The sequence below is a fragment of the Diachasmimorpha longicaudata genome, chromosome 10 (genome assembly GCF_034640455.1).
Source record: "Diachasmimorpha longicaudata isolate KC_UGA_2023 chromosome 10, iyDiaLong2, whole genome shotgun sequence".
Lineage (NCBI taxonomy): Eukaryota > Metazoa > Arthropoda > Insecta > Hymenoptera > Braconidae > Diachasmimorpha > Diachasmimorpha longicaudata.
In genome coordinates, this window is record NC_087234.1 from 1993969 (window position 1) to 2011677 (window position 17709).

Sequence of the window (17709 nt, forward strand, 5' to 3'; positions counted from 1 at the left end):
AATCAAAAAATTTCCAAACTTATAATAATTAGTCAGCATAAAATTCTCTTGATAAAATTTATTTATATTTCAATGATTATCGTGTAACAATTTAAACCTTATAATTGGCCACAGCTGTTGGCTTAATGCGTCAATAAATCAATGAAGACTGCAATGAAAATATGTACTGACCATGAAATTTATAATAGGTCCGAGGATATCAAATAGGAGTAATAATACAGTAGATTTTTCGTAACAGTTTTTATTGAGCTGAAAATATTTTAATAAATCACTTGATCGAAGAAAAATTAATTATCCATGAGAAATAGTAATGCTATCTTTATTATTAATCTTCAATATACTAAAAAATGAGGCACATAGCACTTGTAACAATTGATATTACACGCCTAATTAACAAAAATATGATGACTCGGAGGTTCAAAGAATATAACGATATTAATAATTATTAAAAATTTCATTATCCTCTGCGTCTATTCCATTAATTCCTCTGATAATCGAAGTTTCAATAATTAATTCGATCAATCTTTCATTTCGAGTATGAAACATGAGAGTTTATTTATATTACCTTGAAAATCTAGAAATTTATCGAATTGTTTTTTTTTTCTTCTTTCATTTCCCATAATTATTGATAATTTATTTATCTTTATTTTTCTTATAAAAAACAAACTTATTGTTTACCTACAGTGCTTTCGATATTCTCTTCAATTTTCCTTCATTATTTTCATTCTTCACTATCGGCTAAGCTCAACGTGTTCTAGTAGTATTTGGTTGATTTCCGATCGTGTCACACCTCCTATAATAAAGTAAGTAGGGTACGCGGGGTGGGGATGGATTCAATACGTCATTCTCAGATATTCCTTTGACTGAACTGTCGTCGTAACGGACCCATGCACCAAAACCAACGTGAAATGCATCTGTTACGTAGTGTCCCTTCGTTGCCTCTTTGCCATCGTGATACGTGACAGCAAACAATTTATATTGTTTCTGCTTCACTGACAATTTTTTTTGTGTATTCAGCGACAAGAGTTCTAGAATAAACAAAGAGAAGAACGATTAGATAAATTTCTGCGATAATTTCATCAGTATTTCATTATTGAATCTATGAATAGGGCTAACACTCGTTCGTGTTCTATTTCTATCAATGTTAACACGACAGTTTAATTCCAAACTTTTTCATCCCGGGAGAGTTCATCCTTGTATAATTAAATAATTTGCTACAAATTATTAACGTATGCACACATTTCAGACCTCTCACATTTATCGATTGTAAATATTCACTAAATAGAATTTAATCATTTCGATTTTTGGACTGCACCCCGAGTTGCTAGTGCAGCGTTGGATCTTCGATTAGGTCCAGCTCTGAACTATTCACTTTTTCAATAAATTTTTTTTTTAATTGATATCGAATCGCGGAGCTCGATGTGTACAACAAATTTGAAATGAAAAAACAGCTGGGAGGTGAACAGCTCGATTGAAACATCATCTGATACATAATCGCTTTTGAAGTGAATTTTTCCTCGGAAAATTATATCGCGAATTATTTTGGTTCCTTTCCAAAATGCCATAGACTGCATTTCCCCACGCTCTTCAAGAATACACTGAGGGATCGACCGCACGTGCGTGGTGTAAAAAATCGATCTATAGGTTTATTTAATTGCCGAATTTGTTGTGTGATTTTGACACATTGGTTAAATTTTCGAGGATGAATTGTTTCAAGATAAAATGATCAGGATGAAAAGTCTAGCAAAATTTCATGGGACCAGCTACGTACAAACGGATGTATACAGCAAAACTTTTACATAAAAAAGTACTTTTCCACATCCCATGGGCTCTATAGATCCTCTCATTAAACTAGCGTTGGGTTAAATAAAAGCTCATAACACCCTGACTGAACACTTAATATTTGAAATATTTTTTGTACTCACTGGCATCGATTTTGAGATCAATGTCGTAGGCAACATTTTTGAATATTTTCGAACAGCCATCGAGTTTATAATCGAACCACTTTAAATGGAGGATAAGAACAACTGGAAGCTCTTCGAGAGTAACTTGTTTCCACGCCTGAATCTGCTGCTTTGTCTTGCTGCAGGTCATACCTTCCACTAGGTCCCTACCCACCAAAATTTCTAGGGCAGCTTTCACTGATTCTGCTTTCTGTAATGATTATTCATGCATTAATATACAAATGATAATTATTAGCAATGAAATAGCTTACCTCTATATCTAATTGAAGAGTAAAAAATGGTTGTACGTTGTCAGTACTTTGATCACCCTGACGTAGAATTCTGGATCTCAGTTGACCACGGAAGATATCGGATAATGGGGTGCGTCCAAACTCAATACAACGGGTTATTGAACCTTTATTCTTTGGACCCATCACCTGAAATTTTTTTTTCTAGTTCAAATGGATTCTATCTGTTTTGTTTATTTCCGACATTTTGTGGGAGAAAGATAAATAGTGAATACGACGTTTTTAGTTTGATTGCCTACCATAATCCTGACTGGTTAGTGTTACAATATTTATGTGGAATTCATGTGAAATCTTTATAATGACAATTGAAATATTCATAACTTTTTCTACGATTTTTTTTCAGACTGTTCTTTAAATTTTTTTAATATTGCAATTCGTCCTGGACATCGACTATTATGGCGATGTTTCCGGTAGTATGACATAATATTTTTAATAGACCCACTATTCCCAATAGCCAGGGAAATGTCAATAAAGACCCGCAGTACTGTACTTCGACTATTAATGATTTGAAATGAAAGTGTAAAGAAATCAGAAAAAATTTACTGCTTATTTCGTTATTATAACAAACAATTTATCGGGATTCCAGATGAATGTTATTATTTTCTCTTTTTGGGCCTTAAGAACTTGTCCACAGAAATTGAAATTCCCAGTCTAAAATTAATGGTATACATATTGACGTTCACTCAATTACAATCCGCAATTAACTTGCCCATTGTACAATCCAAACTGTTGAATATCCAATTAACTGCAGTCAATTTTATATTAAGTCATTACCGACGAGTAAAACTAGTCATGAAGATCATTATAATAAATCAAAAGTAACTCTCATTATTATTAATTGTTGGTTACTCCAAAAGGAGTGTTGAGATTCATTTTTAAAAATAGATTGTACATTTTTAATGCTGGACAACGTACATGGCAAGTTTCAGATTATTTAGATGAGTTACACAGGTAAATAATTGAAAAAACAATTGATGGATTGTTGTGTAAACGTCGCAAAAATCTAGCTCCATGACAAAAATACAAATCAATCTGAAAATTCATTCACACAAGACGAAAAGACGTTCTAGTAAAAAAAATGTCAGGAATAAACAGTTTGGGTTTTGTGAATGGAGTGATTTTTGGAAAATATAATTTAAAAAATCACTGAATTTCAAACTCTAAGAGGAATTTCCATTTTAGTATAATGGCATAATATAGAACATAATAATATTAATAAAATGTTGGTAATAACAAAAAATTAATGTCCCGACAGGTTGAATATTCTTTAATATGACTTACTTTCCACTCCTCATCTCCACTATTGTAATTAGCATTCAACTCCTCGGTTGGTTTAACGCTCTGGGAATCCTCACTTACTTGCTTCATCAACTGCCAGATATAAAAAATATTAGAAAATTCAATAAAACGAAAAGCGTTCAATGTCATCTGCTGGAGTGAAAATTACCTCGAGCATTTCGTCACTGATGCCATTGAGTAGACAGGAAAGGAACTCTTCGGCGTCCTCCTGTCTTCCCTCGATGGAGAAAACTCCAGGGGATGATGTATTCTTTAACATAGTGTAAACATAGGACGGCTCGAAGGCAGTACCGCCTTTGATGTCGAGACTGTCGTCATTCTTCTTCTGACCTCTGCTGTTTCTCGGCAAGCGTTCACCCTCGGGTAGGGGCAGGAATTCATTAACAAATTTTACCCTTGATAGACATAAAAACAAAAAAATTACAAAAACGAAATGAACTTTCTCAATGATATGTTTTTATATTATTCAAATCCTTTCAGATAATGTGTAGGTTGGCAGCAGCAATCACAAACAATTATCTACTTCGCTTTAACTGCATTTGAAAGGCACAAAAGTATTGATTCAGGTAGATTTTTATTCAAAAATGGAAACACGATTAGTTGAAGGCTTTTGGACGATGGCCAGTTACTAGTTCTCATAAAAACCTGCAAGAAATTTTGTTAAAAATAAAGTAATTAAACTAAAAACATGACCAACGAAAAAATCATCCAGAAATCATTAACTATCATTTAAAAATGTAAATAGACACTCTTAACATCCCGACATATTGACGTCGGAATTGATGTGGAGCATAGTGGACTGTCAAACAGATGAAGTAAAAGAGAAAATTTTTTTGAATAAAAATTTGCTCCAAAAACTACTTTATGCATTGGAAACGTAGCAGTGAAACCGATTCATCATCTCAAATGACTTCGACTGACCTAAAAATGGTCAAATACATTTAAATTCAACAAATGGATTGATGTTAAGGTAGGATAACTATATTAATGATCTCTTACTCTTTGGAAATTGAAATCGATACAAAATTCCAACTCAAAGTTCATCCAAAGAGAAATATTCTCGTTGAGTGTATCTTCAAAATGGCCGTTCATTATTATTGAAAATAATCCGTTTCTTTTCTAATATATGTTGGTTCGTCATTTATTCGACACTCAAAAAGTTGTCCATTCAATGAACGCCCACACATATCCATATTATCCCTCTGAATCGTCTTATCAAAAGTTATTATAAAATTTAATAAAAAAAAATTAAATGATTGAATAGCTTCCAGTTAGAAATCAAAGTCTTTTCTACTCACATGTTGTCAATCAGTGGAGTCGATGAGTTTTTCAACGGATACCTGGAGCGCGGAAGGGCTCTCAGGAGATTGTAAAAAGGCGGACAGGCGAGTAGTGCTTGTAATATACTATTTATATAGCAATAATTGCTGCGATTCGTCAAGCCACGAGGCAGTAAACTTACAGTCTGCTTATCCATTTGGTAACGCAGTAAAAATTCTGCAATAGAAATCATATTATTACAACGATTTCAGGATCATTATGTGCTGTCCTCCTCTCATATTTAACAGGATGAAATAAACAACAGATATTTTGGTAGAAAAAAGCATAAAAGTAAATTATTTCCAGATTCTGCTTCGCGGGTGTTCATAATTACTTTGATTCTTTATATATCAAGCTTTATAGCGATTTGATTAGCGCACATGACACCATTATAACGGGGAAAAACATCTACAACTCATCTCTAAATAGAGGCTTTGATTGATCAGGCCTTGAGAAAATTATCAATGAAAATAAAAATATTGAATGGAACTGTTGGTTTTTTTAATGTAATCATTTATGTAAAATTAATTTTAGTCATTCTTGCAAGAAAAGGTCCACTTCGATTCATTTTTTTGAGTGAAATAACGTTATTATTTGAATTTTGCAGATTTCCATTTATTTATAGCATTATTTTATACGTCAGAAAGTTCCACCGCCGCTTAGTATTGTTTTTACATTTTAACGAAATTTTTTTTATCTACCACGAAACTTTAGTAAAAATGTACAAAAATAGTCCCAGAACAATGAAACTTTGTCAGTCATTGAGTGACTATAAAGGTAAAAATGATATATTTTTTAATCCAATTAAAATTTCAACTAAAATTAATAAAAATTAATTAAAAATATTAAGAATAGTTTTCCAATTTCAGCTAAATGGAGAAATTGCATTAGATAACGTTAGAACATTAGTTTGTGAGAATTAAAATGAGGAAAAATTGTTATTCTCATTCCGCAGATTTTTGGCAAAAAATTTCGAAAAAAACTCCGTATTTACAAAACTGAAGACCGATTTGTTTAAATTTTGAGGCTCTTAGTGCAGCAAAAAAAAAACAATGAGCCGTTGATTTTTTTAGTCTCTCCATTCCGCCACTGTTATCGGTTTTGCGCATCAATACGAGAAATCTAAGATAAAAATGGAAATAAAAAAAACCATAACTCCATCCAGAGAAGGTGTTGCAGACCGTTTTGAATGCTCTAGGTATCTGCCTGTGCATTTATTGACTATAACAAGAAGCCAGATTTCAAAATTTTCTTTTAAACTAAAGACCGATAACAATGACTAAATGAGAACACCGAAGAGAAAATCTATTTCAATGAAAAAATCTCAATCCTTAAATACAAAAAACTGACACTTACCCCCCATTCTGTACATAAGAGGATGATTCAACGGTGTCTGTACATGATCAACAGGAAGTGCCTTCGTCTCCCCGAAAGTACTTTCTGCAACCGCCCCCATTGTCTCCTCACTCTGTCTTTTAACCTCCTCCCCCTTCACCTCACCCTTTTCAATCCCATTATTTACACAATCAACATTAGCTCGAACAGCTGATGGAAGTTTAACTCCTGGACTCTGGACAAATCCCGGAGGATTTTTTCCCTCTGTACTCTTGACAATGCTCGCGAAGGTCTTGGCTGCAGGTGCCACCGGAACCCTCTCCAACTCCTTCACCTCTTCCATAACCGGTAGATCCTTTTCCTCCCCCTTCTGTTCTCCATTAGTCTTGATCTCTTCCATCCCCTCCTCAATATCATTGACGACTGTTTCCTCTTTCTTGGTGGACTCCTCACTAGCTTTCGCAACCTCCAGTATCACTTCAGCTGCCACCTCATTTCCCACCTCTCCCCCTTCGTACTTTTCTCCATTGACAATGCCATTACTAGTACTGATACTCTCCTGAATATCCTCAACCCTCTTCGGTATCTCCTTTACCACTTCACCACTATCTCTCTCTACCTTATTATTAGCATTATTGTTATGATTATTATTATTTTTATGATTCAACAGCTGACGGAATGGCTGGCTGGCAGTGTTACGTTGATTATCAGAATTTTTTTTATCATTTTTCAGTCCCTGATTGGCCATTTTTTCCTGATTGTACATTGGATTGTAATTTTGTGCATTTTGTCGTTGATGTTTGATCGTTGGTGAGGGCTGATGATAGTTCGAAGGATGCTGATGATACTGATGACTGTTGTGATGGATTTGAGAGTACTGGGGTGGCATGAATATCGGCCGACCAGCGGCTGGATGCTGTTGGGTGGATACGTAAGGTAGATACTGTACCCCTGGATGACACATTGCTGGTATTGGATTAAATTGGCCAGGTTGTATCATGTAGGATTGCTGCATGTCATTAGTCACTGAACGATTGTAGTTGTCGTTTTTGCGATTACGCGATCGACCTGAGTGACGAGTCTCACGGCTTGGGGATTGGGTTGTGAGGACCTCGTTGGGGGCGGGATTGTATATTGGTGTGGGATAGTGGACTGACGAGACGTAGGTGTAGGTCGTGGGGTCGGACGTCGTTGTTGGATAGGCAGTGGTCATCTGCCAGTCTTGAAAAGGGACCTGCATCAGGGGCGGGGTGGGATAGGCCAGAGTTGACATCGGGGATGCCAGCATCGAGGGTGGCGTTGAGACGTCGTAACTGGGAATCGATTCGTCTGGAGAAAAAGTACATGTTTTAGGTTGATTTTAGGAGAAATACTTTTCAGTAGAATCAATTTATATTTTAATTGAAAAAGTTACTAGCTTTTCGTTGATTGTTTTATTAGAAGTATGGAAAGTTTATAGAAGTAATCATAAATAACGTGGGTGGAGAGTATATAGTGTAGGCAGGATTGTCAAAATTTTTATATCCACAAAAAAATGACAGAAAATGACACCATTTATGAAAAATACTCATTCACTTCAGAGGACAAATTATACGCACCACCCCTGCAGTGTTATGAGTAGTTATCATCTCCCCTCGGTCTCCCGCTTAGCCCCACCCTTCCCCAGATAAATATATGAAATATAGAATTATTGAATAAGCAGATAAATTATCATGAATTTACCATAACGCTGCCAGTGGTTAAGAACCTCCGGCTGCATCTCCGGGACAACTGAATTTGAGTTATAATCTTTCTCGCCATTGTCCCAGGGTAATTTGAGAACATCCGAGGCAATCTTGGTCTTCAAGATGGTGCGAATTTCACGCTTGACATTATCATCGAGATTATCCAGATTGATGAATTCATAATCGAGCTGCAATTTCAACAAAGATATATTTATTATCAAGACGATCTGAGGTGATGAACCTTTTCCAGAAGAAGAAATGATCAATGTCTAGGACAAAAAATATCTGAATCTCAGAGTTCTAGTTTTTCAAAATTTCGGAGTCAAATGCGACCGAACATAATTGAAATCTTCATTTATTCTCCGAATATTTTGATTTTTAGGTATGATTATGGGTCTTTTGATGCCACAATTTAACATGATATTAATTTACTCATAACGACAATTTAAGACGTTTCTTCGTACTATTCATATAAATTGTCCGTTTAAAGTAATTATTATTTTCCAAAATTCAAGAGCCATTTATCATCCCCTAAGATAAGGACACAAGGGAAATTATGGGATTCACAAGAAGGAAATTATCTTCATTGAAAATGCTTTTTACTGAAATGTTTTTCATAAAATATTTCCTTGATTAAATTTCTGCGATGGTTGCTTTAGTTTTATTATGAAAAAACAATCAAACAACAAAAAAGCTACGTTAAAATTGGATTGAATTTAGTTTCCTTGAGACTGTGCAAATATAATTATTGAATTCAAATGAGGAAATGGGAATGCCTGAACTGGCGGTTTATGTGGATTATGTGGAGCTTCAAGGAACTGCTCGCAGCTTGAGAAAGAAAGACTGAAATAATCATATACCAAAAATTAAGTGAGAGAAATGTTTATTATTAATTTTGCCATAATCCGAAAAAGATAAATAAACATATAGACAAACAAAGAACGACGTCAAAGCAATTGGGATCTCCCCTTCTATTGGATTTATGCTGAACGTTGTATTTCTTTTCAGTCGATTTTACTGAAAAGTTCAGTGAAAAATATTCTTTCCGAAAAATTAAAAGATTTCTTTGTTTGATACAGCTCTTTTCTTTGTGACATTATTAATAGAAATCGAATTCTTTCGCCTTAGATTTTGTTCTTTTTATGTTTCAATATCATAATAGCAAGAAAAAATAGAATTAGAACTCGGAACAATTAGAACCAAAAGAAACCTGTGGGGGGTACGGGGAGCCTCTTGTCTATATAGGGGAGGGGTAAGACTGACCCATGGTTCAAAATGGACCCACATATAACCTTTTTTCAAGTTTATATTTTAAATCACTGTATCCATTCAAGAAACAAATAGATAAATAAGATACTACCCCAACCTCTCGTAAAATAAAAAATGGTAATTTACCTACAATTATTCAATTTATATTCATAATTAAATTATGGAGACACCAAAGTTGTTTCGTAAATAGAGAGTAATAACTATACGAGAGCCGATCCTTCAAAAATAAATAAAAATATCAAAATATCAAAATAAAATCAAAAATAAATAATAATAAATTATATAAAAAAATCAACCTCAATAATTTTTCTATTGATTACTTCCCATTAAACATGTAAACATTCCAGTAGAATCGCCCAAAAACTAATAAAAAATTCAATCAAAATTCAATAGAAATCGACTAGAAGTTTCTAACGAATTCACCATGTTTTTCTATGATTTTTTTTTCGCACGTGCGATTATGTTCCGACCAAATGGTGGTATTTAAACGAACCAAAGTTGAACCGTACCTCCCAGAAAACCCACTGGAACTAAAAAAAAATGGTTCAATTTTTCTCTGACGATATCTCCTCATTCCCGATCAAACCCTAGACATCCAACCTCCTCCCCAATAAACCAGTTCTGTTTCCTATACAACTAGATCGCCAATGGAACTGAGATAACCTCAAAACCCTCATCCCATGATCTCCAACAACCCCCCGCCCCCCTCCCCGACGCAATCCATGCGACAAAAAAAACTTCGAAAATAGCTCAGTCCAAAAATTCCGATTTTCAAAGTACTAGAAACGAAGGAGAAACCTCCAAAAACCCAAATGACGAATAATCACATGCATCGCCAGTCGGACATTTTTTTTTCCCAAATGTAAACGATAAATAAAGTAATGTAAAAATGGTCCAAAATGAGAACTCACTGTGCTTTTGATGTCCATGTTAAAGCCGATTTCCGCATAGGTGACATTAAAATATGTTCAGTGATTAAACCACGTAAATAGGGTTATCATAGTAGATTCGTAACGTCCACTCCACTCAGATACCGGTTTAACATCAAAATTTCCACAAGTTGACCCTTGAACTTTATTAGCATCGAGATTGAATACATTTGGGTAAAAAACGAACCCTTAATTTTACGAAAAATTGAGTAAAAGTTATTCAAAATTCTTTTGTATTTCACTGGTTATCAGTTAATCACCTAAACTTTCATTACTACTGACGGAAATATATTGTTCCAGGTGATAATATTAATTCTATAATTCCATCATTAAGAATTAATAGCTCACGATCACTAGACCACGAGAGGAAAACCACACCGCCACACAGTACTTTTCGGGGTACCCTCTCGGTTAATTCAGGGATAACGTTAGGTGCGTAATAAGGGGATAGCGCATGGGAATTTCTAGTACAGTCGGTTCCCACGACATCCGGGAGATGGCGTTATTTTGGCGGCAATTCGATTCAACTTTTTTGTTAATGTTTTTTTTAATTCGGCTAAAGTCAACCCACACATTTGCACATTATCTACTATTCTAAACCGCTAAAGTAGAAGGATTCATGTCTTTTATTTTTGATTTTGCATAAACATTGGCTGAGTGACTCTCGCATGCACTAAATAATTTTTATTATTCGATTGTTCGTGTTAAATAAATAATCTGCGAAGGACTTGCGTATATATTTTTACGACTTGTTGTTCCTCTTTATCGTTTAGTTCTCTTCTTTCGATTTTTTCTATTTAGGTGATATGATTTTTACTTCCAAATGGACGCCCCGGGTTTGATTGATATTTCGGTTGTCTAATTTCAAATGCAAGTTCTCTACAAGATGTGCTGAGACACGAGACATGAGATAAGACCGTGTGATAACAATAGGGGTGAAATTCCAGCAACATTAATTTGCCTGATGTACAATTGTTTAAAAATGAATTTCCGAATTGTCCAGCAAATATTTTTCGGCGATGTGCAGTCAATATTCTTGAATTCAAAGTGTAATTAAATAATTAATGAGAAAGTAATGAAATATACATTTAGCTGCGTTATTTATTCAACATATTAAACTGTAATTTTGTCTAAAATGTAAACATGATATTTAAGAAATGATTCATGTGTCGCTAGAGATTATAAAAGTAATTAGAAGTTGATTGCTTTATTGATTGTTAATGTGGTAGTTCATTGTTTGTCAAGATATATAAACGGATAGAAAATAGTATATTTTATGAGTACAATTTCATTATGAACACGAAGATTTCCATTTTCGTGGTGAACAAAATTCTATTTTTCTCTTTTAACATAAACATTCGCGAAAAACAAGAGAGAATAGCGGTTTGACTAGTGACACTACACATTATTTACCAAAATGACAAGCAAAAACATGTAACAAGTATTTAAATTTCTATTACTCGAAGAGAAATAGTTCAATCAAAAATATATGAAAGTTCCATAATTCGTCAGTGAGAATTATGGTGTAATGAAGATGATAAATAGTCCAATTAAATGTCGGGATGTACCTCACTAATTACGCAGCTGACTGCGTATTATTTACAGAATATTCGGTACATTTTATTAGACTTCTTCTATTCGTGCAATGGGACACGTATTCAAAATCTAGATAATTTTGTATTTGCCTCATATCAGCACTTTAAGCTATAAGTAAATTATATATAATCACACATTTCAAAATGATGACGTCCAACGTCGTTAATGTAGTTGCCACCTATATAAAGGTGAACTGATTGGGACAAAGCAGTTTTCATCATTCACCATGTCTTTTAACATAGTTGTCGGGGTTCTGTTCCTGTTCTTGTGTTATTTGAATGGATTAAGTGGATCTGCGCTTTTTCCACGTAATCCAGCTCGTTCAAATGAACTAAGTGAGATTGTTGCTACAAGTAATGGGCCAGTTCAAGGAGAAATATTAATAACGGTTGAGAAAAATATTAGTTATGCATCGTTCAATGGTATTCCTTACGCTAAGGCTCCTGTGGGAAATCTTCGCTTTCAGGTAATCATCAGCAAGAAAAGTGAATGCAGAGAAAAATATTCAATAACAAATTGCACATATTTTTTTATATTTGTAAGTTCGGAGCGAAGTGCAATTGTAAAAAATTTTACGAAACTGTCACGGAATTTTTTGTGAACGTTTCGTTATATTGGTTCAAATTTTTTGTGAAATATTACGATACTCTCAGGTAATATTTTCAAGTCGATTCTGCAATTAATGAGCCAACTGCGGGGTCCGTCATTATTACTGAATATTTCTCTCTGTAAAGTTTTCTGTGAAGTGTCTTTACTCAGACAGATGGAAAAATTTGGTAGAAATTACCAAATACTGCGGGTTCCAACAAAATTATCGTACCGTTCAGTAAAATTTAGAAAGTTATGTAGTCCTTTGAGAAAAATTACTGAACTGATTCGTAAGATTAATTGATTGACTTGTAATTGCTTCGAACAACGTTAAAGTGGAGCACAATTACCAATTACTATAGTAATTTTTAAGGAAATATTTTTCTGGATGAATCAAGACACTCATGGCTTAAAAAAAATTAAGAACTCGAAGAAAAATGACTAGTCAGTAAGATCTTCATAAGATCTTATCTATTTTAAAATAGTTGTAGTAATTGAAAATAGTTAAAAAAATATCTCAAGAACATTAATTTCTTTCAATGAGTTGATGGCCCGAGGGGAAGGCGAGCGTCTTATATGGCTTATCCATGAACCTCCCAGACAAATTTGAAATCCCTTGGCACCATATTTATGTATTATATTTGATAATTATCGAGCCATGAATTTCATGATTCAACTTCAAACAAACTTTGAAAAAAAAATTATTGTTTTACTGCAGTAGTTCGTTGATTCATTGGCATTTGTCGAATTATTGTTCTCCATCGTAACTTGTTTAGGCTCCGGTGGCAGTAGACAACTGGAAGGAGGTACTTGATGCTGCAGGACAAAGACAAGGTTGTCCTCAATTCGGTACTGAATATATCGGTGATGAAGACTGTTTATTTCTCAACGTTTACACTCCCCAGGTAAGAACTGATTTATAGGAAACCAGATGTGTGTTTACCATCACCTGTGGACAATAAGACAAATTAAACCAACGTTAAAGATGGACTAAATTTTTTTTAATTTCGACTATTAAAGTAAGTGGATTAATGATATTTTTGAGTTGATTAGAATTCGGTTTTGCTAATGAATTAGAAATATGCTGACGAATGAACATTTTGCGTGTTGGCTTTTTTGTATGTACAATTCATTGTTTCAAATCATTTTATCAAGTTGCTCCTCATCCGTTCCGATAGAGAGACTGATCCTTGTGACTTTAAATAGGTCTGATCCTTCTAATTTTCTCATGTAAATGGTTTGCTATCAGCGATTTTTTTCGTTGTCATTTATGTAGTGAAATCCTTTGTTTATTTCCAATATGACCGTCACTTTTACGTTCGTTTATTTTTTGACTGTTAATTTCCTTAAATTTACCAAAATTTGAATAAAATTACTAACAACGAAATACAGAAATGTAAATCTGAGTGAATATGAGCTTTTCAAAATTGATTGTCGATGCACAAATCAAAGTATTTCCGGTACCTTACCCTTAGACTAAATTCGATCGGGATGTAATTGGATTACGACCTGTGATGGTGTGGATTCACGGCGGCCTCTTCACAATGGGATCGGCAAACAGTTCACTCTTCGGTCCTGATTTTCTCCTTGAAGAGGATGTCGTAGTCGTTTATGTTAACTACCGCTTGGGTGCACTCGGTAAATATTCAAATTCTGAAAAAAATTGTTCATCGAATTTTCAACTCTTATTTTTCTCACAGGATTCTTATCACTAAATCATCCAAATGCCGTTGGAAATGCGGGCCTCAGGGATCAATTACTTGCCTTGGAATGGGTGCAAAAAAATATTAACAAATTTGGTGGTGATCCAGACCAAGTTACAATATTCGGCCAGGGCTCCGGAGCGGTGTCCGTGGAACTTCTCACCCTTTCCCCAAAGTCTGCAGGTACTTAGAGTGTTCCATCCAGGGACCTAAAAGATTTATAAACTTAGAGTTAATAATTATCAACGCTACGAGCTAATAAACTGCCCAGGTAGGAATCGCCAAGGTTCACGCCGGGGCCAACCGTGGGTTAGGCCCGGCTGACCAAGCTTTGGTAATCCTAGACTCCACCAGGCTTGGTATCTTAGTCACACCAGAGAAAGCCCAGGTTTGGATCCTTCCCTGATATCAAACCTGGGTACCAAGCTTGTGCCAAGCCTGGGAAAAGTCTGGTTCATTCAGCCTCGGTTCATAGCCTCTCGACCAGTCCTGGGCCCAGACTGACCAACTGCCTGAAATTTATTTCTTTTTAACTAGGCGGCATGCTGATTTTACTTACACGTCAAACCAAAGGCTGGCAATGTCCTATGGTATTATGCCTAATTGTTAACCCCATATTGTTACATAAGTGTAAAGTAAGTTTTCGAATGCCACAGGGTATCTGGTTCATTTGTAATTTATCTGGATATGTTGAGTACTATAAACTGTTTGAATAAAGCCTAGGGATTTTTTAATATATGATCCTGGAACGGCGCTGGTTCGAAGGCCTGGGCCAGCCTTAATAAGTTAGCTTGGGCCAGCCCTCGTTACCAGGCCTGGCCCCACGTTACATTCCAATGCTCATTCACTATTGATCCAGGCTTGGATGCCAAGCCTGATCCAAGCTTACCTAGTCTTGGGAATAGCTTGGGTGAAGCCTGGGCCATTGGTGATTTCCTACCTGGGTGTACTCAACCCCTCTCTTCTGTTTGCTCATTGTGTTCGTCTCTAGGTCTATACCGCCAGTCGATTGCCATGAGTGGTGCTCCTCTTAACGACTGGACAATCTCTTCAATGGATAAAGCCGTATCAAATGCGCACCTCCTCGGTTCGGCCTTAAATTTGACGGACTTCACGTCGGAGGATCAATTCCTAGACAGATTAAGACGAGTTCCTGCTCAAGATATTGTCACGGCAACGCAAAAAATAGTTAATATGAGGAACATGAAGACACCGTTTGATGGACTGTTTAAGCCAGTAATCGAAGACGAAGAAGTATCGGAGAATCCTATCGTAAGCGGGGATTTGTACAGCAAATATGGACTAGGAGAATTCCATGATCGACCACATTTGATGGGATTTGTAAATGCTGAAGCCGCTGGGTTATTCCCTTCGACGGCCGGACAGTTCCCTGGAATTACGGACGAGAACGGTAAGACAACCTGAGAAAATGTGGGCGATTCTTCATTTTCATTCCACGGAAACAAATATTTAACTTAAATTACTGAAAATGCGGTTTGTTGATCGATTACGGACTCGTCTGAGAAATTTGAGGCATTAGTACCGTAATTTTTCATAGACAATTTAGATAAAAATCATCGAACTTTCAGAAAAAAAATCGCGACAGCTTCGCACAATGAATGAAATGACCTTGAATAGTTCTTTATGCAGGGTTTTTTCATATTTATCAAATTACAGCTGGTGAAATATTGGACAAGTTGATGGAGGAAGTGAAGTCTATGAAGCGACCGCCCAAGCATTTGCTCGATTTTTTCAAACGCTACGAGAAAATAAGATCTGGAGGAGAGGTAGAGACGAAGGAGAAACAGAAGCTTATTAATATGGCTGTACAGGTAGACACATATAGTGAAATAATAAGGAATTTCAAGTTTTTTAACTTTTCGATAAAGGGCAAATCTAATCAAATATAGTCACGTTTTAAAGTTTCAACGAAAACGATATTGGGTAACTGCATAAGTGAATAAACAAAATAAGTTTGCTCTTCGATTTTGAAAATATTATCAACTGGACTAGCATTACGTAATGTCTGTGCTTTCGGCTTGACCCTTCGGAGATAACTTAACGTGTCCTATACATCTGTGTGAACGTACAATTTAGCAAAATCTCTCTGTCAGTGCCATTTTATAAAAATAAGTGAAAGCACTGAAATACGTTTTGTCTAAAAGTTTCTATACGGAAAGACCTCAAAATCCTTATTCCAGACTTAAAAAATTTGTATTTAACTTCTAAATAATTTATCTACTGAAAAAAAAAGTTGAACGCAATATTTAGGTTTTAAAAGGGCCTTTACGTATGTTGAATTATTTTATATCAATTTTTTGATCGATACAAATGATTAATTTGTCAATGATTTCATTCATTCACTGATGATTCCCCAATTTTCACATTTTTTTCCATTGTCTAACTCCACAATTTTTGATAAAATAATTTTTTGCAATAAAATAGAACGTTCACTCTCTGAAATAAAATAAGAATGAATCAAATTCAAATGAAACCGGAATTTAAGAGTTATTTTGAAAACATCGAATGGTTTATTTGTTCATTTACTGGTACCATCACCCCATGCCGACAGTATCGAATAAATAACTGCTAATTAAAGAACTGGTTTTCTGCCCTCAGATTGCATCAGATTTTTTCTATGTCAGCGGAATAGAATTAGTACAAATAAGGAGAGCAATGCTGACTGCGCCTATTTATTACTATAGAAATTCATTCAGTCTTGGGGGACCTGAGCACACAATAAACGGAATAAAATTAGACGGTGACAAATTTATTTTCACTTTCATTACACTCCAATGAAGACGAAACGAACTACTTCTATTAATAACGTCTTTTAATGTGAATTCAGGTGTTGGACATAATGATGATCTCGCTCAAATATTCTGGATGCCATCTGTGAATAAAAATACCATCGCCGTCAACAGCACCTCCTGGACTCAACGGCAAATAATGGTTAGATTGTGGACAAACTTCGCTAAATATGGGTAAAGAATTTTCTTCAACCATTACCTATTATTCCAGGAGATGAGACCTCACGTGCAGTGAGGTCTCACCCTATAAATCAAGTCCAACCAAATATTTCTAGAGGTATTTCGTTTTTCGTACTCCAATTTTGCCACCAACCTAATCATAGACATCTTCTATATTCTCTAGAACTCCTACTCTGACTGGTGTTGCTGATCCATTATTGTCCTTCAAGTGGCCTTTCTCGTTTGTCGAGAAAGAATACTTGGAACTTAGTGAAAATATAACAATGAAATACGACCTGCCGCCACTTACGATTTTCTAAGTAGAAACTGTCGCATCATTCAACGGATCAAAACTACGGTTGCTGTCCTTCTAAATTAACATTTATAAAATGTATATTTGACATTTGTGCCTAATCTCGAAGGAGATTTCAATAAAGATTTATGAACTTTGAAAGAAAAATAAATGTGATCATTATATCATGTGATATGTGAAAAAAAAATTGTATAAATCTCATCTAGGGCCGTCGAAATCTAGACGATTTCAACTTCCAAGAATCTCTTGATTCACTTTTTGATAATGTGTGCAGGCACTGGTTCGCAGTCGACTCGACTGTGCAATCGATTGAATTCAATATTTTTTTCAAATATGAAAAACTATTGACACCATAAATTGATAAAACGGAGCATTAAACTCACTAATTATTGTAAGATAATCATCGAATGTAA

General features: G+C 35.1%; 2 protein-coding genes across 2 annotated transcripts; one reads left to right on the forward strand and one right to left on the reverse strand.

Annotated features, from left to right (window-relative positions):
• Positions 1 to 225: 225 nt before the first annotated feature.
• Positions 226 to 10549, reverse strand: LOC135167058 (ubiquitin carboxyl-terminal hydrolase 10). Its single transcript, XM_064129909.1, has 9 exons — positions 10110 to 10549; positions 7928 to 8117; positions 6227 to 7534; positions 4849 to 5047; positions 3699 to 3945; positions 3533 to 3622; positions 2216 to 2380; positions 1926 to 2154; positions 226 to 1028 (listed from the first exon to the last, which is right to left on the reverse strand). The coding sequence occupies exons 1-9, from the start codon at positions 10125 to 10127 to the stop codon at positions 745 to 747; spliced, it is 2730 nt and encodes a 909-aa protein (XP_063985979.1). The 5' UTR covers positions 10128 to 10549; the 3' UTR covers positions 226 to 744.
• Positions 10550 to 11934: 1385 nt separating this feature from the next.
• LOC135167060 (juvenile hormone esterase-like) lies at positions 11935 to 17702 on the forward strand. The gene is made up of 9 exons (XM_064129911.1): positions 11935 to 12189; positions 13088 to 13216; positions 13787 to 13949; positions 14012 to 14197; positions 15006 to 15425; positions 15692 to 15846; positions 16634 to 16775; positions 16863 to 16998; positions 17168 to 17702. The coding sequence occupies exons 1-9, from the start codon at positions 11950 to 11952 to the stop codon at positions 17301 to 17303; spliced, it is 1707 nt and encodes a 568-aa protein (XP_063985981.1). The 5' UTR covers positions 11935 to 11949; the 3' UTR covers positions 17304 to 17702.
• The last annotated feature ends 7 nt before the right edge of the window (positions 17703 to 17709 follow it).